Source organism: Drosophila innubila (genome assembly GCF_004354385.1).
Source record: "Drosophila innubila isolate TH190305 chromosome 3L unlocalized genomic scaffold, UK_Dinn_1.0 0_D_3L, whole genome shotgun sequence".
Taxonomy (NCBI): Eukaryota; Metazoa; Arthropoda; class Insecta; order Diptera; family Drosophilidae; genus Drosophila; species Drosophila innubila.
In genome coordinates, this window is record NW_022995376.1 from 16,554,149 (window position 1) to 16,578,622 (window position 24,474).

Consider the following 24,474-nt stretch of genomic DNA (forward strand, 5'->3'; position numbering starts at 1 on the left):
CCAACTTGTTTTAATAGGCAGATTGCAACAATAAACGGGCTGGCAGGCTTTGTTTGCGGATTTAAGCCCATTTTCAACATTCATAGTAAAAATTCACCTTTATTTCATAGAATTTCAAATAAAACTTTTTATTTAATTGTAATTTTTTTGGCTAATTATTGCAATAAAAAATTTAAATTGCGCGCCATTGCAAATGCTATCGATAGCTATATCGATATTTCCACAATAGCACGACACATATCGATATAAATAGTGTGACCAGCTAATGTTAGTTAAACAGATAGTTGCGATGAATGCGAAATGCAGCCCTCGTTAAACAGCTGATTCAAAAGTTTGGCGCACATATTTTAAATAATAATTTGATAAAGAATAAAGTTAATTAAAATGTTGTTTGAATATTTTTTATTACACAAATTACAAACACTACAGAGTAAACATAATTTTGTATAAACCTAGCTACTTATATGATTAATATTACACCACATTTAATTGTTTGTTTACGTTTACATATTATATATTAATTGCTGCATTTTGTGCTGTATCAGATACTTTTATGTATGTATAATTTCAGCTTTAACTAAGAATGTTTTAATACTAACTAAAATCTGGCAGCTGCTAAAAACATTTTACAAAAGGCTTTCCCATTGGCATTAACATTTAATCCCGTTGGCTGCAATCAGAATTGTGTTGCACCTGCCACTCAGCGGTAACAGTAAATTAAAATTCAAAAAAAAGTATTCAAAAAAATAATAATTGTAAGGTTCGATTTGCATATTTGTTGCATATTCGTTTTGTTTGCACTTGTTTTTCAATCAGTTGCATCATTTGAGTGCAGTTTTTGTGGCACAATCTGTGTGTCAGAGTGTGTGTGTGTTTATGTGTATACCCTGCAGCTGCCATTGGGCAACATATTCTATGATTCAACTCTGATTATTAATTTTCATAAAATTTTTTTTAACTTTTTTTTTTCACTGTTTGTTGGAGTTTTTTTGGAGCGGCTTTCGACTTGGTAGCCATGTCAACCGTCAGCACAGCCAATTAAGCAAATTAAACAGATTGTTATCCTGTCCAGACAGGCAGCAGACCGGGTCGAACAATATGTCCAGTCGTGTGGCGCTTAATTCAATCAACGTCACATAATTACTTAATTAATTAGATGCGCCCAACGGTCACACATTCAAATCGGCCATCATTTTCCGAAAGTCATTCAGCGAGCCGTACATCTCAAAATCACCGCCACCATTTCCATATGCCTGAGCCTGTGCCCGGACATGCGCCGGCCGCGGCAGCGTCAGCGGTACGGGCAACAGCTCCGGCATCACCGAATGATGCGTAATCAGCGCTCGCAGCGAACTGAATTCCTTGGTGAATCCCTGAAAAGTATAAAGATATTTATTATACGGATAAAAAAATAATTTAAATGTATACTTTAGTCGAAAATTCTGAGGAAAATATTACTTTAAAAAAGGCCTTGAGAAACTAGATTCTAAAATTAAGAGAAAAAACTTCGTTGAAAGATTGTGTTTATTTTAAATATTTTCCTTTAAAAGTTGTCTTACTTAAAAAAGAATGCTTTAATACAATATCTTTGATATTTTGTTTATCAGTGTGTTCTAATTAACTATATATTTCTGTCCTACCTTAATTTTATAGCCACGCGGTGTGCGGAGTATCAAATAATGTGCCACACGTGGCGATGGCGGCGGCACGCGTAAGGATAATGCAAAGCAACCTGGCTTTGTGCTGCTCTGTCGCACCAGAAATGCACCTGGACTTTGACGTGACAGCACCTCCAGTGAGATCTCCCGCGGAATTCCCGCCTGATACCATGCGGCGCCCTTCAGCTCCTGCTGCTCGGCCAGACTGAGGTTGTCCAAACGCAGTGAGGAGCCGTGTGCAAACAGTTTTGGACTCGAGTTGGCTATATCATTGGAATTAAATAAATATTTACAGATTATTCAAAAAAATTACATTAATAGTCGTAAAATTAAATATAACAAATTATCGGAGTCATTTAAGAGATCATATTATGATTAAAAGGACTTATCAAATGGTAATCAGTTGTTTTTTTTTAATATATATTAATATCATATGGAGTTGATTAAAACTAGATATTTTAAAATGTTTTTAAATGTAATTTTTTTAATGTAATGTAATTTCTCTGAATCAAATTTAAAGTCATGTTTTATACTTATTTCGACTTTAGGAGTTGACTAAAAGTGAAAACTTGATATTTATATTTTAAAAAATAAATTTAATAAAAAAACCATAGGGAATAGAAATTTGTTGAAAATTTTTGGAAATAAATGATTGTCCAAAGTTTACTATATTTACTATATAAACATTATCAATGTAGAGACCAAATAAGAAGCAAAAAACGTGCCGCATTCAAATCGGGTTAGATTTGACAAAGTTATGCATATTTGTAAAGTAAATTTTTTTTAAAAATATGGATCTTTCAAAATGCACTAAATTTATATACATAATCAATTTGGAGACCTAATAATGATCAAAATGACATTTCTCATAAGAGTCGTATTAATTTCTCAAAAGTTATGGCTGTTGAAATTTGTATGTATGAAAAATCTATAATATTTAAGGAAATCCGTCTTCTTACCGCTGCACGTTTCCCGCAAATACTTTTTGCTATTGGGCAGCTCCGCCTGCAGACGTTGTGTGGCAGTTTCCAGAGCCGTCAGAGATTGACGACAGGAGTCACCGAATTTGCTTGCCACATATTTGTCCGGCTCACAGATGGCTTCGTTCACATAGCCATCGGATATGGTCTGCGATGAGCCCGAGTTGAGGGAGGAGGAGCAGTTGTTGTGCACCAATGGGCGGCTATCCTCGGTGCCACGCAACAATCCAATGCCCATGGTGAGGCGTTTAACCTGAAAGAGATTTTGTATGAAATGAAACCATTACAATTGCACTGTATACAACTCCGGGGGGGCCAAAAGTTTTTGACGCAACGCAATAATTGCAATTTAGTTTATCCTTAACAATTCCATTGCCATTATTATTGTTGTTGTTGTTGCTGGTTGAGTTTTGTTGCCTGCCACAAAGCCAGCAAACATCGCAAAACACTTTCAACAACAACAAGGAGACGCCTGCAAATCGATGTGTAACATTTTTGGTTACCAATAAAATGTTGACTATGTAGTCAGTGTTGCCTCGTTGCCTTTCCTTCCCCTCTGCCCCTGCCCCTGATTTGCCCACACTTTGGCTTTGGGTTGCGGTAAATTACTTTGAAATGAGTTGAGGCTCAAAGTTTTTGGGGCTGCTTTTTGTGAGCCCATTTAAAGCGTTTCCAATTAGCAGACAGTTGCTCAAGTGTTGACTACGTTACTTTATTCCCCCTATCCCATCTGTTCCCTTGGTTCCGTTCTGATCTGCTTCTTGCCTTATAAGTTATTTGCCTAATTTGTTATAATTATGTTGATTTTATGTAGTTGCCCAAGGGGAATGGGAATTGGCCAAAATGCCTTTTTGATGTGGCTTCCTTCAATTGCTGCTTCGTAGTGTTCAAGGCGCCTATTGAATTCAGCTAAATTCTAGGGCTATTACAGATATATATTCAATAGGAATATTGTGTGGCATTGCTTAGATTCTATTCAGCATGTTGCATTCAAAAGATTCATGCATGAACTGCCATAATTAGTTATTTATTTATGAATGCATGCGAAAGTACAATAGATATTCCTAAGCTCTACGTCAGTTAAGATTAACTCAAAGAATTCTAAGAAAAAAATAATTGAATTCTAAGGAAATTCATTGATTGTTCGATTAATATTTAACTTATTAGACTAACTCGTACAAATTTCCATTTATGAACTTTTACTTTAAGTATGAGGAAAATGATTTCATTGATTGCTTGATTAAGATTCAAATTAAAGATAATATATTTCATTTGCCAATGGATAGTTTGATGAGTTTCTTGCGCTGTATTTCTTTGATCTGTCTGAATGTGCATCTTTCTGCAATTGTAGCTAATTGAATTGGTACTCAAGCAGTTCCTTATCGTTAAGTATGCAATCAGTGCCAGGCAGGCAGCCAACCTAATGCCCCCATTATGCTAATGACATTGGAAAAGTCTCTCACAAGTAAGCAAAGTCCTTAGCAAGACAATGCGCTCAAGTGGCACTCGGCAGGCGCTGCTCGACAAATCCGGCGTACAACTCTCTGCTAGCAAAAAGGCGTAAATATATAAAGCAGAAAAATGCATTGCAATGCAAAAGAATAGACATGAAGACGGTAGAAAACATGGTAGGCGCATTGGGAACAATGGGACAATTGGGCATGGGCGTGTCTAAGTTGAAAGCAGTTGTAAAGTACGTCTCTTTATACCCTGTATGCATTGCAATTCATTAAGAGTGTTAGTACAAGCTAAAGATATCAACTGTGTTTTACTTTTATAAATTTGACAGTACGTTTATTTAATAAACTCTTGAAAACTAAAAAAAAAAATATATATATATAAGAAAAAAGTAAGCCTATTTTTAATTAAAACTATATGCATTAAGCTGTCAAGGAACTCATTCACTTCTAGAGCAACCAAATATTATTATTGTTAAGATTATAAAGGCTATAATTATTAAAATATGTTTTAAAATATACTTGGGTATTGTTATAAGTTCAAAAACGCATTTAATAACTAAATGCAAAATTTTTCTTCTATTCTGTTTTATATAGTGTTTAAACTTCATAATCATATTAAAATTATTCCGTAAAAAAGAAACATCGCCAAAAATTGCATTTGTAATTAATTAATTAATTTTAACAATTTTTGTTTATAAGTTTTCATATATCATATTATTTGGTTTGTAAATAAACATGATATTTATTTTTCAAGCTAGCGTTCAAACATATCTAGACAGATTAGCAAAAAAATATAATTTTCTAATATTATAAAGATGTTGCAATTTAAATCGGTTAATAAATAAACAAGACATCTCGTTTTAACATATGTATATAGAGGGTATTTTCTATTCGAGCATTAACTCAAAAGTTTAGTTTGTGTTGGCATTTGATTTGCTCCTTTTCGCTATCTCCACCTTTTGTCTGTCGCTTTGTTGGCAGCAAACTTTATCCCATTGCCCACAGCTGCAGCTGCAACTGTCAGCTGCTCTTGTAGGCCTACAAATGTGTGTGTATATATGTATATGTATCTGTATCTGTGTGTATTTATGTGTGTATAGAAAAGAGGACACGTCGGCATTGTTGCTGCGATTTATGTGTCATAAAGTCACTAAGTTAACGGCATTTGGCTGCCATTTGCCTGACATGACTGCTGAAACTTGTTCATCTCCCGCTCTCTCACACTCTCATTTGTTCTTTCGACCTCTCACTCTTCCACACTCTCTCTCTCTCTCTCGCTCTCTCGCTCTCCTGCTCCCGTTGTGCCAGCAAATGCACTACAAAATGGCGTGTTGCACTTCACTTCCACAGCTGTTGTTGTTTTTTTTGTTGTTGTTGCAGTTGTTTTTGTTGCAATTGCCGGCGGCGCGTGCCAAAGTGCCGTTAGCTCGTAATTTGCATTTTTGCAAATTAATTTAATGAACGCTTTTGGGTCTTGTTCAGTGGCAAACACTTTTTTTCTATAGACTCAAGTGCTTGCTAAATTCCATTTGCTTTTTGAGTGACGGCAATTCCTTTGCAGGCTCAAAGGATTTTTTACCTTTTTGCCTGAAGGGATTTATATTTTTCTTTTTTTGACTTACAATTTAAATTTCAATATATTCTTACTTTAAAATGCAGCATAATTCAAGCATTTGTTCTTAAGAGTATTACGCCAGAACAAAAACGTTTACGGATGACTGATAAAGAAGAATTGAGGAGTGTAAAGCCCTTAAGAGAGTTCATTAAAGCTGTAAACGTTTTTTTATTAGAGAATTAAAGAATCAAATGTTACTTAAGCAAGTGTTAGACGTTTACGGACAAGTGACAAGAAATAACAAAAATACCACAGAAAGAGAGTCACAGTGAACTGTCTGTGAATCCAATTTAATAGATTTCAATATCTAAACTTTCTTCCATGTTGATAGTTTTTCTATTCAACTTAAATCGCAAGAAGAAAGGGAGAGAAATTAAAAAAATCAGATAAATTTTAATTACGTTTTCAATTTTGATTTTAATTAAAAACTGAGAAAATAAATGCAAGAAAAGAACTCTATTAACTGCCTTTATTTGTTATAAGCATCTTAAGAAATTCATTCACAATTCCAATAACGTTCAATTATGCCAATATTTATCAATATTTGCGCATCTTATTCAATTTTCTGTAATATTCCTTGGTCGGCAAAAGCGCAGTTGAATGGATAAAAAACACTAAAGAAAGTCCAAGTTGTCAATATTAATGATACTTTTAGAAACTTTTGCTACTTTTCTGGCACTTTGGTGCATTTATTGGATTGAAAGACGCCCAAAAGTATGCAATATTTTTTTTTGCATTTTACTCGGAATGGTTTATTTGCCTTGGCAGCTGCAAGGCAATCGCAAATCGCATGAAATCGTATCGATTTGATTTCGCCTGCCAACGAATTCATGAGCGTAAGCAGATTGCAGGCGGAAAAGGCCCAAAAAGAATGGTCATCAATGGAAATGTGGACTTACCAGAGGTGGTTTATCAACCAAACGACGACAATTATTCATTTCTGTTGGGGAATTGTCCTCCTCGGAGCTGGGCGAGCGTGGCAATTGCTGCAGCCCTGGGTCATGGCTGTGGGCGTGGTGACTGTGCAGCAGTTGCAGCTGCTCCACCTGATGTCGCGGCTGGGCTCTTGGTTGTGCCGGATGCTGATGCGGATGTGGATGTGGATGCGAGTGCGGATGGTGATGATGATGATGATAATAATGCTGTTGTGGCGCTGTATTCACTGCACTTGTTGTTTCGCTGCAAAGAAGCCATTTATTATTGCATACTTTTCGGGTAAGTAACTAGTCGGAAAAGCTATAGTTAAGGTCTCGACCATAGAATACCCGTTAATTATTTCAATATATTCTAAAGTACTTTAAAGAGTTTACTACCTAATGAAAACTACTGCATACTTTTGGGTGTTTGTATTGCCTTCATTTTTAATGACTTTGGCTAGCTATTACTGCCGCTCTAACTGTCCGATCTTGCTGCGATTGAGTGGGATAATTGATAATGTTAATTGATAGCTTAATTTGCCATAAAAACCGAATTATCTTAAAAGTTTGACGCAAGGTGGCGCGTCAAAAATTTAAAATTGACTTGACCTGCTGCCCGCCAAATTTGGTATCCCTATCTCTTAAGGTCTCTGAGATCTAGGCGCTTACACAGACGGACGGACACACAGACAGACAGACAGACGGACAGACGGACATGGCTCTATCGACTTGACTGTTGATGCTGATCAAGATAATATATACTTTATAGGGTCGGAGATGCCTCCTTCTCCCTGTTACAATATACCCTTTTAATGACCTTTTTCGGTAAAGGGTATTAAAAAAAATGCAACTTACCTGAAGCTTAGCTCCGGCAACAGTTGAGGACGCCTTGTGGGCGATGCTACCGTCGGCGTCGTCGTCGTCGTCGTCGGTTTGCCAGTCTCAATGAGCGTTGTCTCCACGGTGGCCGGCGATGGAGATGGAGATGTGGATGTCGATGTGCTGGCTGCTTGCGAGGAGGAGGAGCACGAAGTGGAGAACGCGACTGTACTGTGTTGCGGCTCGAGACGTAGGCGTATATCCTGCATGGCCATAAGCTTGCTTGGTATCCTTACAGCATCTGACAAGATGAGAATTAAGAATTAAGAGCTAAGTTTAGCTTGTTAAAAAGTTTGGGCAACCCTTTCTTCTTGGCCACAACTGGCAAACCCACTGGTCACTTTAAGTTTATGGAAATGCTCAAGATTTCCTGCCATCCCTATTCCCTATTTGGGAGTAAACATATTTCCACATTTTGTGGTCTTGTTTTTGCAAAAGTTTTGCTTTAAGAGCTCACTCTCATGTTGGCTTAAAAGCCAACCATGGCTGCAAACTTTTATACAACTTTTGACTTATTGAATTTAACTATGCATATGTGTTTGTGTGTGTCTATGTGTCTGTGTGTGTGTGTGTGGCCTTGTGCGTAGTTTTGCAAAGTTTTTAATGCAATTTTAAGCCTTTGCCTATTAGTTGCAAATCGTTTCAAAAGATTTTCAGCATATTAATTTTTAAGTTGAAAAATCTGTATATTTTTTTTGGTTTTCTTGGGGATCTGAAAGTGTGTGTTAATTGAAAGCGAAGCTGTTGCAAATTGGGTTAAGGTTGTGGCACTGCTACCAACTTTTGTAGCTGGACAGACATTGTCTGCCTGTTGCCTTGGGGGCAACTTGAGCTTGCCGCATCACTTGTTTCCTTGCCGCCATTCACCTACATTCTGCAATAGGCAGTTGCAACAATGCCAAGGCACAAAAGCCTGTCAGTCCCGATAACAAAGGAATTGCAACATTCTAAAGAAGACGTGCCTTGCGGTACTTAAGTAGGGCATGCGTGACTTGAAAGTGCTCAGTAAAATTTAAGTTCCGGTGAACAAAATTTAGCTAGATTGAATGATTGCTTAAACTCAACTTAAATTTGGTATCTTAGACGAATATTAAAATGGAAGTATTAAAAAGTGCAAAAGTCAGAATTAAAAAATTTGATTTAAGATCACGATATAATTAATAAAATATTTGTAATTTTAAAATTGTAAAATTTGTTGCCTCTATATAGATATATTAATTTTTGTTGCTTTATAAAAGTCTCCAAGTTTTGTTTTCCTTATTTTATTTCATTATTTATCATTCACAATTAATCTTAAATTTTGATCGATTTAAATTTTAAAGAGTAAAATGTATTTATTAGAGAAATACGGCTTACACCTCAGTCCACTTGGGTTACAGGGTATTTCGGTAATCAGCGCAAAGCACAAATGACTCACTATAAAAGTGAATGAGGAGTCTTTGTATAGCTGCAGTTGAGGTTTTGCTTTCATACTAGAATTCCTTTAGCCAAGTTAAATTTAAGCTATGCAAATTTGTGCACTTTCTGCTGGTGCTGCTGCTGTTCTGCATTTAACAAGTATACGCCATGTTGGCTCTGCATTAATTTAACAAGCGACGACTACAATGAGACACAAATGTGCTGACATTTGGCACTTCATGTAAAAGTTGCTAGCGAAATGTCAGCAGACACAACGGAAACACTCACAACAACAACAAAATCAAGAACAAAAACAACTAGAAGGAAAACTGGCTTATCTGGCATTATAGTAATTCCATAGGATTTTCACTTGTATCTCGAGGCACGCCCAACAACATGTTCATTTAACTTGTCATACACGAATGCATCAAAATGTTTTTGTACCCACTTGCTACAACAGATAATAACTTGCAACAACAAGACCAATAACAACGACAACAACTACAATGACTTTTTGCAGCGTGACAAATTTCATAGCATAATTTTATGCGTCTTTTATTCAAGCAAACTTTTTACATATTTCTGCTTTATTTGCTGCAATTTTTTCTGCAAGTCAAGTCTAAAGTTTAGTTCGATTCAATTTTTTTTACAAACTTTATTTTTATTGCTTTTCCGGTTGTTGTTTTTTATTAGGGAATGCAAAGTTTTTATCTTTTCAGGCAAATGGCTGTGCCTAAAAACAACAATGTAGTAAGTTGGAACAAACTGCAACTGTTATGCATTATACAAATTGCAACAAGATTGAGTAAATTTTCGTTATCATGTTTTGACTTGTTGTTGTTTAGTTTTCGGAATACAGTAAAACAAATTTCTATGAGTTGAATTTGAGCTGAAATTATAATTTGAAAGCTGAGTTAATTTTCTAATAGATAAATGACTAATTTAAGAAGTTTTAGATAATTGAATAAGGTTTATATTTTAAGTTCAAAATTTTTATAATAATGATTTTTATTTGCTTTGATAATAATGTCTTGAACCAGAAGACTTTACAAGTTAGTTATTTAAAAACCTTTTTAATATATGGTAATTCTGTTTTATATTGACTTCTTTCTGTTTTAGCTCTTAATCCGCTTTTGTCATTTCTTATGCATTTTTTCTTTACATAAATATTTCTTGAGGGTCTGTAACTCATAACAGTGAAGTTATACAAAAAATAAATATTATTTATTAAATTAACTAACTTCAAATAAAAGAAGTCGACCAAACATTTTCAGAGTTGGATAAAATTGCTATATTTGTTACTAAGTTAGATAAAGTGTTTGGTTTAAAATGAAATTTAATTCTTCAATTTATTTTCTATATTTTGTCAAACTCTCTATAAGCTCTTTAATTGTATCCTTTGTATCTGAATTTCTTATGTTCTTTGCACTATCGTCAAAGTCTCATTGTGTGCAATTGAAATTTACCTTTATATGCTGTTTCTCTGTCTGTCTTATCCTCTTTTTTACTATAGCTGCTGTTCTTCCCATTCCAAAAGTGGGATATACTTTCCAGACGGAGCACATATGACTACCTTATATCCAAGTGCTTTGCTCTCACTATAAGTTCTTATATTGCCAGCGACACACACACACACACTCAGAGAGACATTTGCTTGTTAGTTTATTGAAATTGATATTATGTTGAAGTTGCCATCAAGCTAACTCCATATAACGATGGCAATACCATGTGTGTCTGTCTGTCTTTCTGACTGTCTCTGTTTGTCTTTTGTGGGCACTTTTATCTCAATTTTCATAGAGATTTTGTTACGAAATTCACTGTGAAATCGCTTGGAAATATTTCGGATAGATTCGAGAAACTGCTGTCGGTGTGTTGATTGCCCTGTGAAAGTGTCATGCCCCTGAGATTGTTATTATTTTGCTGTTATTGTATTATTTTTGTCTGTTTCCTCGTTGAGTTCATATTTTCTTTGAGTGTGATATTCAATCGGCGATTGGGACATATCACTGCCTTTTTAAAGCGCTTATGTCAATCAGCAGTTGTTGCATGCAACAACAACAGCACAAAATGTCAACAGTCTGCTGCAGTCTTTGAACTTTGAGTTCCGATTCCCAAGCCGCCGCCTGGGTGGTCATTGTAATAAAATACCAAGGGCCAAGTTAACAACTCTGCTGAGTGATAACTAACGGTTGACTATGTGGATTCGGAATCAAGTCTCCGTCTCCGTCTCCGTCTCCGTCCCCGTCTGTGACTCTGACTCTGCCTCTGTCTTTGTTATGTGACAATCCGCGACACAGTTTCATGTGCCGCCGACAATGTGGCATGTAAGTAGCCACGCCCTGGTCGGCCTCTCTTGCCCCTTGCCAGTGGCAATAACAGCCACAATGAGACTTAAAATGTGCAACGCTTTTGGCCCGACAACGTTGGCGCATAAAGAGACCAAATAATAAGGCTAACAATGAGACAGCAACTACGGGTACAGGCGACTTTAGTCTTTGCTTTTGACTTGCTTTGATTTTGACTTTTTTAAACTATTATATATTTAAGATATAAAGTTGTCGTCTCTTCAGACTTTACACACAAAATTAAGGCTGGATATCGACAAAATTTAAAAAATCTTATTTATTTATTGTCAAGCTAAATATTATCAGCCGACACTTAACTATACATTTAGATTAAAAGTTACAAATTTAAAAAATAAATTAAAGTTTCACGGTGTAATTTCAATGGAAATATATATATTATAGAGACATAGAGCGAGATTTTAATTAATTAATTATTATTTTCTAAATTGTTTTTAATTTTGTTCAAATTTTAAAGTAAGTAGTTTAAAGTTTAAAGTAAGTAAAACTAATTAAGTTAAATTTTAATCTTATTTCAATTAATTTAAGATTGATTTAATATTGTTTTATTATATTGGGATATTTTAATATAAGTTTCAAACAATTTGGCAATATTAAAAAGTCATGAAATTTGTGAATTTATTTTTTGTATATAAAAATTTTGTGTTTAAAAAATCAGTTTGTTATCTTGTGAAATTTTGGTAGCATTGTCAGTAACAAGATTTATGTAGCCTTCAAGCTAGCTGCAATTGCAATTCAATTATGAACAATGCCAACAATTTCATTTGACATGTGTGCAGTTTGTCTTGCTTTGATTCAATGCTGCTACTTGGAGTCTTGCCACCTTTGATTGTACCTCCTGGTGCCCACTAATTAAATGCAGTGCTCGATATGTTGTGCTAATGTTGCGTAATTACGGAATGCAACACGACAACGACAATAGCAACCACAATGACGAGTATAAGGATGAGGACGACGTTGACGATGACGGCGGCAACATTCCAAGACGTTACTCATACGTCGCGTGTGTCAATAGAACAAGCGGCTGCAAATGCTATGAAACCACAGCGCGTTCTTGCGGATGAGGCAGCAACAATAAGCAGCAACTGAGTGCAAGGGCGAGTGCAACATTGTTGTTGTTAAGGGGCAGGCAACATGCAGCATGCGGCAAGTTGGCGTCGTGTCCACATTTGGCATGCGCAGTGCAACAAAAACCACAATCGCGTCTTTGTTTTGCCAGCTCCTGTTGTTGGTATTGTTGTTGCTGTTGTTGTTGCCGCAATTGTACATTGACACCTCATGGCTGCCTACTTTTTATTTAGCTTTTTTTTGCTGCCTTTTAGCCATGTTGCTCTGGCAATGTACATGAAATTTATGTCGCCTAAAGTGCAACATTGACAATGTGCGCTTGTAATTTGTTGTCGTTGTCGCTGTTGTTGTTGTTGTTGCTGTTGTTGTCAGCACTTGGCCATGGCTATTTAATGATTGTGTCGTGCAACTGCCAAAGCAAAGCAACTTGCAACGTGCAACGTGCAACTTGAATGCTGCCAGCATTCTCGAATTGGTGAAAGAAACTAAAATCGCAAACGATTTTCACGCCCCGCAGCGGCAACTTCAGCTGTTGCACTTTGATTTCAACAAGCAGTAAGATGAGGAGCGGGGTGGAGAGTCAAGGGACTTTCCATGCAAATGTCACATGCAATCATAAATGCATAACGCCGCAGTGTTGGGGGCCAAAAAAGTCAAACACTCCCCAAGGCGCCCACGCATGCGACTGTTATAATTTATACAAATGTCTGCGGCTTTTGACTTGCCACTTGTCACCTTTCCCCTCCTGTCCTCCCAACCCGCTGCCGCACCTTGCCACGTTAGCGACAGTTCAATAAAAGTTAGGCGACAAACGACGTCTGATGACACAGTTTGTGGCCCGAGTTGCAGCTTGGGTGAAAGGATGTTGCAGCCAGAGGGTTGGCCAGGTGAGATTGAAAAACTTTTGCCTCGTTGAAGCTGAAAATGAAATATGTTTCAGCGTTTCACTTTTTTCCCTCCTTCGCCTCAATTTTTTGGGGGAAACAGCAAACGCTGCAAAATGCAAAGTTGAGCTGCGAATGCTGTCTGTGAATGTGGATAAGTCTCTGGCATTGGTATCGATAAGCACCTTGGAGACAAGCGAAACGCTTGAGAAATGCAGCTTCCCTTTGTCACATGACTGGGTTTCTCGCTCAGATCTTAAGTTACTTTTGCTGTCAACGGTTGACACAGACAACGAGACATGTTTTCTGACAAGTTTTTCAATTCCGCAAAGCGTATAACTTATATGATTCGTATACGGTTTATTAAGCGCTTTTCAATCTCATGAGATCTATAAATATAATTGGTAAAGTTTGCTGAAAGTTTTAAAAAATAATATTCGTCGAGGATTTTATTTTTGTGAGCCTGTTTTCTTTTTATTTTTTTTTTCGATTTCCCAAAATATTTGGTTAATTTATAAAAAGTTTATCTGCATGGGTTTCGCTAAGCTTTTCGGCTTTCTAGAATTTTTTTTTAATTGTTTGCCTATTGTTTTGTTTAAAGCCATAGAAATTCTGAAAATGAGATGAAATTGATAAAAACAATTAAACATACATAATTGCATATTAATTGACGTAATATTTAAGTGGAAACTATAGTTAATTTAATGGGAATATTCTGAAGATTAAATTACATTAAATAGGAATTTGGAATAGAAAGCTAAACTGGAATAACTCTTTTATTCTCTAAGAGGAATTTTAAGGCGTTTAAATTGCTTAAATAAAAAAATACTTTTTAATTTTGAACTTTTCTAAACAAAATGTTGCTTTCAAAAATTTAAATTTTATTAAAATCGTAGATTAAAAGAGTTTATAAATAATTTATCTTATTTGAATCTAGTCTTGTGACTAAGATAAAATTCTTTTCAATATGTTTTCAGTTTTCAGTCACAATATTTCTATAATTAATTCAAAACAAAGCTATTAAGTTTTCTATAAAGTTGTCAGCTTATATTTATTTGTTCTTGTCTTTATATAAAGATTAAAGAGTATTTACATATATATATTGCCTCTCCAGCTAAATTTACTTTGAATTTTGTTTAAAGGAACTAAAAATAATAATAATTATATGTTGAAGATTTGTGTTGACTTTGGGTGAAATAAAAGCCTGCAGTAAATAGCCATTCGAATTAACTTGAGCAGCCACAAGGTAATCTGTCGATACTTTTGCCAAGGTGATGCTCAGAGCGCTAATCTTACAAGGCATTGCTTGGGCACGCCACATGCTGCATGCAGCATGCCGCCTGCATTCCATTAATTAACAATTAGTGCCATCAAAGGCGCGGCGGCAACAACAACAACAACAACAACAGCAGACAGACAGACAGACAGACAGACAGACAGATGCAACAACGCTGAAATGTCTCTGATAGGAAGATTTAGGAGTGGAAGAAGGAGGGAATGAAAAGGAAAAGGGTAGGAGGCAACTTTTTGATGTTGCGCGTCGCTTTCCGGTGCATCGTCAGGATACGGTAGCCGGGGTTGCAACGTACAGTACAATCAGTTGATAATGATGCGGCAACGCCTGCTGAATTTGGTAGCAACCACATTGACCGTTAACAGAAACAGACACAGAAACAGAAACAAAGACAGGCAGCGCAGCCAGCACAGTCGGCGGATGGGGCAAAGATCATCAACTCGCTGTGGCAAGAAGATCTTTGAGTGATGTCAAAAGATGACAGCGATGACGATGACGTTGCGGCCACTTGATGACTTGTGTAATAAGTGGAAAGAATCTTGTCTAGAAACAATAACTCGTTGCCTTTTCGTTGAACTTGAATTTCAGTGTTGCATGTTGCACGACATTGAGTTAATGATGGTCTCTCTCTCTCTCTCTCTTTTGGCTTGGCTAGTAGATCGCTCTCAGTGGCTTCGCCTGGTTGGTTTGGTTTATCTAGCTCCGTTTGCCAACTCTGAGCTCTGTGCGCCTGTTAACTTGGCCATGAAACATTCGATGCTCTGGCAAATTTCACAACCGGCATCGGGAAATTGTGAAAAAGTGAGTTGAAAGACACAGCACATACACACACATACACACAGAGATGCTTTGCCGGCTGTCTACGTGTTTTTCTTGTTTTCTTTTGCAGCGCATCTACGCGATCTTGAGCTCGATTCTTTTTACTCCCCACTACGTTCCTGATCCATAGAATCGGTGCATTCAGTGTTCAGTTTCTGGAACTTGTTTTCTGTCCATACTTGTGCGTGGCGTCGGCGTCAGCGTCAGCGTCGGCATCTTAACCGCAAATCCTTTCGGATATGAATTGAATTCATATATTATTTATGATCTGTTTATTTTTATTGTGCATGCCAGATGATAATGTTCATTATCTTGATTATGATTACAATGATGATGTTAACGATAATGATGATGATGTGGATTCGTTGCTGGAAATTGTTGCTCTGTGTTCTGGCTGTGGCATGGTGAATGTTATGCCTGTCAGAAATGAGAAAACTTCTAATTGGAATTGCTAATCAAGTTGCGGCAATTTCGGGTGATTCAGCCCGAGGAAGTGTTGGACTGGCTAGCAAAGCTGATGGATTGTTGTAAAACTGATGGGATAGCAGACAGAGAGAGTGAGAGAGAGAAAGAGAGAGGGATAAAGCGAGAGATGGTAATAAAAATGATATTATATTTATTAAGTAACAAAGGAAAATATACAGCTTCTTCAATGGGCAAATAGCTATTTAGACCTAAGATAAAATTAAGAGGACGACCTTACTACAGAAAAAGGTGATAAAATGAGAAATCCTAAAAAGATCTATACTTAGTGTGGATAGGATTAGGAAAATAATATTGACCGAAATCTTATGTAAAAAGATCTATAGATCTATAGTTAAATTCTAAAAATTCTAGCAACGTGGTATAAACTATAAAAGAAATTATTATAATAAAATATATTTTTATAACTCAAAATTTAATTAAGTTAGTTTTTGAATTGGTTGGACAATAAAATAGCACTACGAGTATAAGGTTTAAGACTAAATAATGTTAAAGAACAAGGTTTTAGTTAAAGCAGAAATTTTATCATCAATGAGAGCGACCGAAATATATACAGAAAGAGCAAGAGAAAAAAAACACAAGAAAGATTCTGAAAATTAATAGTCTGGAGTAGGAATTTTAGATTAATAGGCTATTTCCACGACAGCACATTTGGCTCATCCGACGCCATTTTCATCATCCGGCCCGAATGTGGACTTCATTTCAGTACAAAATCCGGATAATGATGTTGGCTCATCCATAATGAATGAGCCGATATTTTGTCATTCGACCTCGTGAATTTTAGTATTTTTCTATCGAACACGCGATGTTTATCGATAAACTCTTAAAAAATAGCAATTATCACCTAAACCAGCTGTTTTCATCAATAAAATCGGTAGGCATTAAATTTGCGCAAATTAAAATATCATAATAAATAATAAAATGTTGTTATTGTCTGCTTTTTGTAATTTGTGCACAGAAGCCGAACAGCTGTTTTGCTTTGAGTGTCTTAACAGTTTCACATTTGGTCGTGGAAAGCCAAAAATTAGCCACATCCAAATGTGACCAAATGAGCCAAATGTGAGTGGTCGTGGAAATAGCCTATAAAGGTCTTGTTAAACTGGAAATTCCATCAAGCTGATGGAAATAGCAACTCCGTTAGATACCAATCTCAAAGTTTATCAAAAGTGATGGTTGTGAGATACTAAATTTCTTGTAACTTCCGCACATCAACATTTTTAGACGTATGGCCTTTCTTAACATAGCCAGGAGGTACAATATAACAATCTGGCAACCTTGCTCTTTATTACAAGGCACTTCGTCTGTCCTGTGTGCAGATCATTGTCCGTCTGCAACCTAGCGACTAGCGCTATTCTTAGCGGCCAATATCCAGTTCATCCGGACAAGAGAACAACAACCAAGACTATTACAACAGAAGACTATGGACTACAGACTGAAGACTGAAGACTAAAGACGGGGACGCCCCACACGACGATTCTCAAAGTAAATCGTTGGCAGAGAGTTTTGTGCCTTGATTGCCCCACCGCATTGCCTGTCAACTTCCACTCTCAACCCGCTGAACCTGCTCCAGCTTCAGTTGCATGGCCTTAATAGTTTGATATGTGTGTTTATGTGTGTGTGTGTGTATTTCACATACTAACAGCAATGGGGACATGGTGCTCTGTTGGTTATTACGATTATTATTGCTGTTGACATGCCGCTCCACTCTGACAGCGTACAATTTAGTGGCTTTTCCGAGTTGCCTTTCCTGCATTGTTCGCCATCGCCATTGAAATGTTATTCCCACAATAGAAGCAACAAGAGGCGCCTACTTAACCAGCCAGAGTTACTGCCTGCCTTCTAAGTATCTCAAGTATGTGTTTCTCGTTGGGTGTTGACCACTCTCTTTCTCCAAGTGGCTGCCATGTCCAGACAGCTGTCCCCAGTCAAAATTCAAAGCAATTAGACCGCCAAGTGATCGAGAATCACATTGCATCCCAACTTATTCCATCTTATCCCATCTCTGAACGGAGGCACACACTTCATAGTTGACGTTGCTCAAGTGTAGCTTTTACACTTGTCTGCCGTTTCGAGGCAATCGGAAAACTGAAAACTGCTTTCTAATGGCGCTTCAAAGTTTAAGAGTTAAGCGTTTTTTTCCGGCTCAATTTTATAAATGCATCCAACTACAGCAAACATCAGCAATTTACGACTATAGCAATTTAATCAGATAATCACTTAAGTACTGAGTTATTAACTTTACACATTCCCGACAAATTCTGAATCGGGTGAGGAAATATGAAGATGTATTTCTAATCAGATCTAAATAAAATTTTAAATATACAAAATATTTTAGTATGAATGCAATTTATTATTTCAATTCAGAATTTCAGCTGAAAAAAAATATTATTTAGTTAGTAATGCTTAAGTTCTTCACTTTTTAATATTGAGAAATCAAGATATAAAAAAATTACAGAAAACACAACAATTATTTTTGTATTTTACTGTACCTAACTTTGTTTGCCAAAATTTTTGAGACGTCGAGCGTTGGTAAAAGTTCAAAATTAAGTTGAATTCAATGAAAAATCTGTAATTTCCTTAATTTAAAGAACAAACTATTGAGTGCCTTAATTTCTCGATTCCCCTTCATAAAACCGTGGCTAAGCTTATTTAGCAAATTTTCGCGCATTTTAGCCAAAGTAATTTGGCAAGGTTTACACAGAACCCAAAAAAATTGAGTTGCTAAAAATATTTCATTATGAAATTGATGCTGGAGTTGGAAAAACGAGCCCGAAAACATGATGAGATGCTGTCCATGTGTGTGTGTGTGTGTGTGTGTGTGTGTTTTGAGTGTGTGTGTGGGTGTGGAATGCAATTAAAATGCGCGCTGAGTTGGATAATGCTGCTATATGCTTATATGTGCTTATACTATCTGGCACATGCAAGCAGTTAGCATGAAAACGAGGAGAAAGATAGATAAAATAAAAATGAATGAAAAAAAATCAAAACGGAAGCTGCAAAAAGAGTTAAAACTGTTTAGCGTCGCTTTCCGCGAGGCTTTAATGATAATGAAGATTATGGCGCTGCATTGGAGAGCGAGACGAGAGATGGGGAGAGAGAGAGAAAGAGAAGGAGAGGGTGAAAGAGTGTGCGAGGAAGCACAAGGATGAGGATGTGGATGTGGATATGGATGTAGCTGAGGATGCTGTTGATGTGTTTGGTTGTTGGTCTCGTTGTTGTTGTTGTTGTCGTTGTATGCATAATGAAATTGTAGCTGCAGTTGTAGCAGTGGCAAAGCTGCTTGCGGCTCTGCTCTGACTCTGGCTGTGCCACATCTGTCCCAGTCCCTGTCCCTGCCACAATCCCTGCCCCCCGCCCTCTTTCCACTTCTCGAGGCGTGTGCAACTTCAACTTGAAGTGGCTCTTAACGGGAAGCGTTTCGCATTGCATGGTTCTGGCATTTTAGCATATTGCGAACCAGTAAAAAATGATGTAAACAAATTTCAAAGAAAACAATTTGGATAATTACATTATTTTGATGAAGAGTTACAGTTGCATGTGCATAAATAAGCTGCTGACGGGTGCATGGGGCATGCAACGTACTCGTAATCACTCTGCTGTGTGGTCGTATATTATACGACGAAAATATAAATTCTACTGCAAATTGCCACTTAAAATATATGCTGCAAATTTATTTGTTTACTTAAATCATGCTAAAATATTAAATCTCTGTATAACATATATTTTAAAATGTCTTTCAATTTGCCATAAATTGTAATCAGTTTATTGCAAAATTTAATTGCTATGACCCAAATTTGATAACCAATAATTTTGCTTTGGCTTCTTTTTTTTGCTAAAGGCTTTTTGGCATTGATTTTTGCCACAAATGAATGGGCAAAACAATAGCTGCGGGGCAACAACAACAACAGCAGCAAGAACGGCAGATAGCATTTCCACTTGGCTAGCTTTTTTGCCAGGCCCAACTTGCACCTGCCTCTGTTGCTGCCACAGCCTCTGATGCTGATGTTGATGCTGCTGTTGCTCAATTCAATTGCAAAATAGTCAAAATACTGCTGGCGGCATCAATGTATTCAATTATTATTATAAGCCTTCGTTGGCTGCTGGGCCACGCCCTTCGGCAGGCAGCCGCCCCTACCGCGGGGGCCTTTTCAAATTGATTTGCCCAAAAGCGCAGTCGAGCCTAAGCGGAGGCAGCGCAAATTGCTGGCCAACAACAGCAACAACAGAAACAACAACAACGAGAATGGCCAAAACAATTTTCCAGCATTTACATAATTTTCTTTTGTTGGAAAAGCCGTTTGGAAATGTAAACTCTTTTTTTTTTTCTGCCTGGGCGTTCAGAGTCTGTGGTTTCAGTTGGCTCGTTACGCTTTTGATTTTTTCCAATGAATATCGTTAGCATTTCATTAAGAGGCGGCATGTCAAATTTCCCGTCTTAATACTCTCCCCTTTCTTTCGTAAGATTTCGTCTAAATATTTATGTCTGAGGCTCATAAACATGTCATTTTCGGGGGCTTTTGGAGCAGGTTTATTGGATCTCCTGCTGTGTCTTCTTGTTCCTCTTGTTCTGTTGATGAACCTGTGAGAGGATTCTGTGAGATTCAATCTGCATTATTGCTTTGTCTTTGATGCAGCTGCAGCTTTCGATTGTCTTTTAATTAAGCAACATGCGCAAAATACAATAAAAATTCTCCAAAACTGGTTTTTGCCCCATTTTCAGTTGTATTCGTACCTACAACTGCTTCTGTGTTTTCTCCCCTACAATTCATTTCCTTGTCACTATTTCAATTCCCACTCTTTGTCCGTTTTGACATCTTTTCTACCTGCCCCATGTCAGTTGCCCCGTTTGCTTTATGGCTGTCAAATTTGTTGCTTATCAACGTTCTACTTATCTACCTGTCGTTCGTCTGTCAACATGAAGAAGTTGAAGTCTATAATGCACTTTGAATGCAGGGGAAGTTTACCATCTGATTGCTTATCTTATTGGACCAAACAAAACGTGCAAGAAGACTCTTAATTGGATGAAGGCAGTTGATAAAGTTGTAATTGTTGATAATGTCTATGGAACTCAATTGAAGTCTTGAATAGTTGAAGAAAAAAGTTACATTCTAGCTTATCGCAAAGCCTCATAAAATGTCTAACTTTAGCTAAAAGATTGAGATAGCAGATTATAAATGAATATTATATTTTATTATATACTTATTTACACTGCATTTAATAATGTTTAATTAAAATTGATGGACAAAATATTCATTTATAGATACCTAGTCTGTACGATAGACATAAACAAGTTTAACAAATGGCCAATTTGTTAGACAGAAACTTAACCCGCCTGTAAGTTTACGCAAGATTCTTTCAGTTTCCCATAGACTCTACATATGAGTTGACATGACTTGGTTTTGGTCTCTGCCCACAACAACATAACATACAACTATCGAGTCACGCTGTTGACATAACTTCAGTTCATTTCTGTGACACGACAACTTTACAACTTTTGTCCATGTTCTGTGTACTTGGGAGTCATTTGCCTTAATTCGTCTGTCCAAATTGCTATTTATATGCATCGCCCTCGCTTTTAATTTGTGCTGCAAATCACGAGTCTCCCCACAGCCATATTCAGAGACTTTAACAGAGACTAAGTCTTTTGCCATTTGCTATTCATATCCTCCTGAAGACCTGAAGTCTTTCTGAGCTCCAATCGCCAAACAAAATCAACAGGTGGCGCACATATTTCAACATGAAGCTGCCCAGGCAGGCAAACCGACCGAAATATCAATAAAAATGCCATTTGTTGCGATTGCGTCGTGCCACAAAAACGAACTGAGAACTGAGAACTGGGAATTGCCCCGGCCACATAGATAATTTTCAGCCATCATGCTCTGCACTTGGGTTGCAGCTTTAGTTGGATTTTTCATACCCTTGCAGCAAGTTTAATAAGTTCTTTATGATGTTTACGCGGCGCCAAGTTCAAATTAAAACCCAACGACTCGACCAAGATTGTTCAATTAAAATATTTAAGTTATTACTTTAATAACAGTCAATAAAATTGTAAGCTAAGATATTTGTTTATGGAGTTATTGGCCTAATTTAGAAGTATTTGTTAGTAGAGAATTTCAGAGTATAAAAAAATAAAATGACATAAATGCGATAAGGTAGACTTTGAATTAAACTGAAAATTATTTGAATCTATTTTATTACACTTGAATAAAATTGCAAATATTTATAATAATAAAAATAAATATTCTTACAAAATTTGATTTCATTTGTTAAATTAATCCGAATCATAGTGAACTTATTTATTACTATTTAGAATTATCCACTTACACTACTTACAATTAGTGTATATTAGCTTCGGCTTGCACCAAACATAATTCGTTCTTGGCCTTTTTTCATTGCTTGCATTGCATTTAATTTATTGGCAACACTTTGGCTCGGCTGCTGCATTTAAACGACAAGTGTTGCAAATAAAAAGGTAAAATTAAAGCGGTGCAAATTAGAGAAAAAATCGGCAACCAGCGGCGACGTCAACACCGGAGGGGACCAAAGTGCCAGCAGCCGGGCTAAAAACTTGTTTGCAGCTAAAAAAACTATTAAAAAAGCGCTGCGATTGCAGGCCAGGCCATTGTTGTTGTTGCAGCAAGTGGCTTTTGGTACGGTCCTCGCTTAATAAAGGCAACAAGGGCGAGCGGACCAGGCGCATTGGGGTTAGAGTCAACGCCAAAGGCCAAAAAGTGTTGGCAACACAAACAAACAAAAAGCGTTGCTCCTGCTGTTGATGCTGCTGCTGCTGTTGCTCTGGTGCACAGCAACAACATGTGTAGCTGCCGTTGTTGTTGTGTGTGCAAAAAGCCCAAAATGAAGACATGAGCCACAACAACAATAACAGCAAGAACGACGTTGACGACCTTCTTTTGTAAACGCGCTACATAATTGCAAGTGTTGTTGCTGTTGTTGCTGTTGCTGCTAAGCACCTAACGAGTTCGGGTGCGGGCTTGTTGCAAGCTTGAATTGCCTCTTGCCACTGACAGTTGAGAAATTAGAACGGTTTTTGGTCTTTCAAATCACATGCACGTGCGTCAAGTCGAGTCGAGTCAAGTTCTCTGTATAATTGGCAGCGGTTGCAGGTGTGTAAAGTGAGTGTTGCTGCGGTTGCTGCGGCTGCTGCTGGTGTTGACTGCTGTTGTCTAAGGTCGCCAATCAGTTGGCCAAGTCAATCAAAAAACCCTGTCAAAGCTGTGTTTAATCAAAGCAACATATTTTGTGATGTACCCAACCCTTTTCTGCTATCATTTTCATGTTATTTTCTACATTATTGTCGCTGCTAAAATTGCTGTCGTGTTTGTTAATTTTTATCTTTTTTTTTGGTTCCATCCCAAGCGTTTCCCTTGCTTGGCCAGCCCTAAAAGTCTTGGCTTTGTTTCTCGGACTGCGTAGGAGGACACTTGGTGCATGTTGTTGGTATTGCACGCTGCGTGATTGCCGCTTGTTGCACGTTGTTGTTGCTGTTGATTATTGCCTTGCGACGCATATAAATCGCAGTGCCTAAATCTCCAGCTAAACTTGTAAATTAAAACCTTAATGAGTCTGTACGAATCGTGGTTTGGTTTGGCTTTTGGACCATGCTGTGCTTTCGTGTAATTTATGCGCCTCTTTTGGCCATTTTAAATGTACAACTGAAATTGTTGCAGCTGTGATTGAATGCTGATTCTACATATGGAAAAATGCTCTTAAATGTTGTTGGATAAGTAGATAATAAGCTCTGCTTTGTACGATTTTCCTGTGAGAAATCCAGTTACATTCCAAAATTGCTGCTAGCAACAGTTTGTGTTGCTGTTGCTGTTGCAGTTGCAATCAATTGCAGCTGCAGCCTCTGAGGCTAGCGTGTCAACTGACACGTTTGGCCAAATGAAGCTCACATGCGAAAGAGTCTGGATAGACCAAAAGCAGAGCTGGCTTAAACTCGATGGGGATTGGGACTGTGTATGAGAGACTTGGGTATTGGTAGTGCTACCCGCATTGTCGATTACCTTAAAATGATTACTTTTTGCTAATTAATGCGCTGTGAATTTTCTCACGCTTGGGAAGCCTCAACACACACACACAGTGAAAACATGAAACTTGTTTGCTTCTTTTGCATTCTGCTGGCCAACAAAGTGTAACAGTTTTTTTTTTTCTTTCTTTATTCTGACTTCCTCAATATAAATAATTTGCATAAGTTGTGTATGTCAAGTTGATTAATTTAAATGGCTTGTTAGTTCTGAGCAAGCGATTAGATGATCATGTTTGAATAATTACACCAAATACTTTAATTATACCAACCTTAAAGAACGTAACTTTATTACACTCTGCTACATATATATCCGCTTTGGCAACCGTCAGCAGCAACAGGTTTTCCACAAACCGTTGGCTTCAAATGTTAACTAATGAACGTTTATGTTTGCCTTCAAAATATTTAAGCTAAACGAGCACATAGAAAAACTAATCAATTGCCGTTTAAGTTAGTATTAACTATTGAATTTTATATAAACAATTTTGACACTACTCAAACACTTTGCACTGTGAAACTTTATAAATCATTTACACAATATTCAAACGTATTACGAAATGGGTTTGGAGGCAGCTGCACCTATGAATCTGAGTAGGCACATCAGCAATG

General features: G+C 37.1%; 1 protein-coding gene across 1 annotated transcript; it reads right to left on the reverse strand.

Moving 5' to 3' along the window:
* Positions 1–385: 385 nt before the first annotated feature.
* Positions 386–24,256, reverse strand: LOC117787480 (protein sprint). Its single transcript, XM_034626022.1, has 6 exons — positions 24,138–24,256; positions 7,486–7,750; positions 6,613–6,892; positions 2,618–2,891; positions 1,641–1,921; positions 386–1,373 (listed from the first exon to the last, which is right to left on the reverse strand). Exons 2-6 carry the CDS (start codon positions 7,722–7,724, stop codon positions 1,170–1,172), a joined length of 1,278 nt encoding a protein of 425 aa, XP_034481913.1. The 5' UTR covers positions 7,725–7,750; positions 24,138–24,256; the 3' UTR covers positions 386–1,169.
* Positions 24,257–24,474: the final 218 nt, after the last annotated feature.

Coding starts and splice junctions, on each gene's coding strand:
- LOC117787480 (XM_034626022.1), bottom strand. CDS start 7,724: ATGGCCATGCAGGATATACGCCTACGTCTCGAGCCGCAACACAGTACA. Junction 2,892..6,612: donor TGGTTGATAAACCACCTCTG/GTAAGTCCACAT, acceptor AATCTCTTTCAG/GTTAAACGCCTCACCATGGG. Junction 1,374..1,640: donor CGCGTGGCTATAAAATTAAG/GTAGGACAGAAA, acceptor TATACTTTTCAG/GGATTCACCAAGGAATTCAG.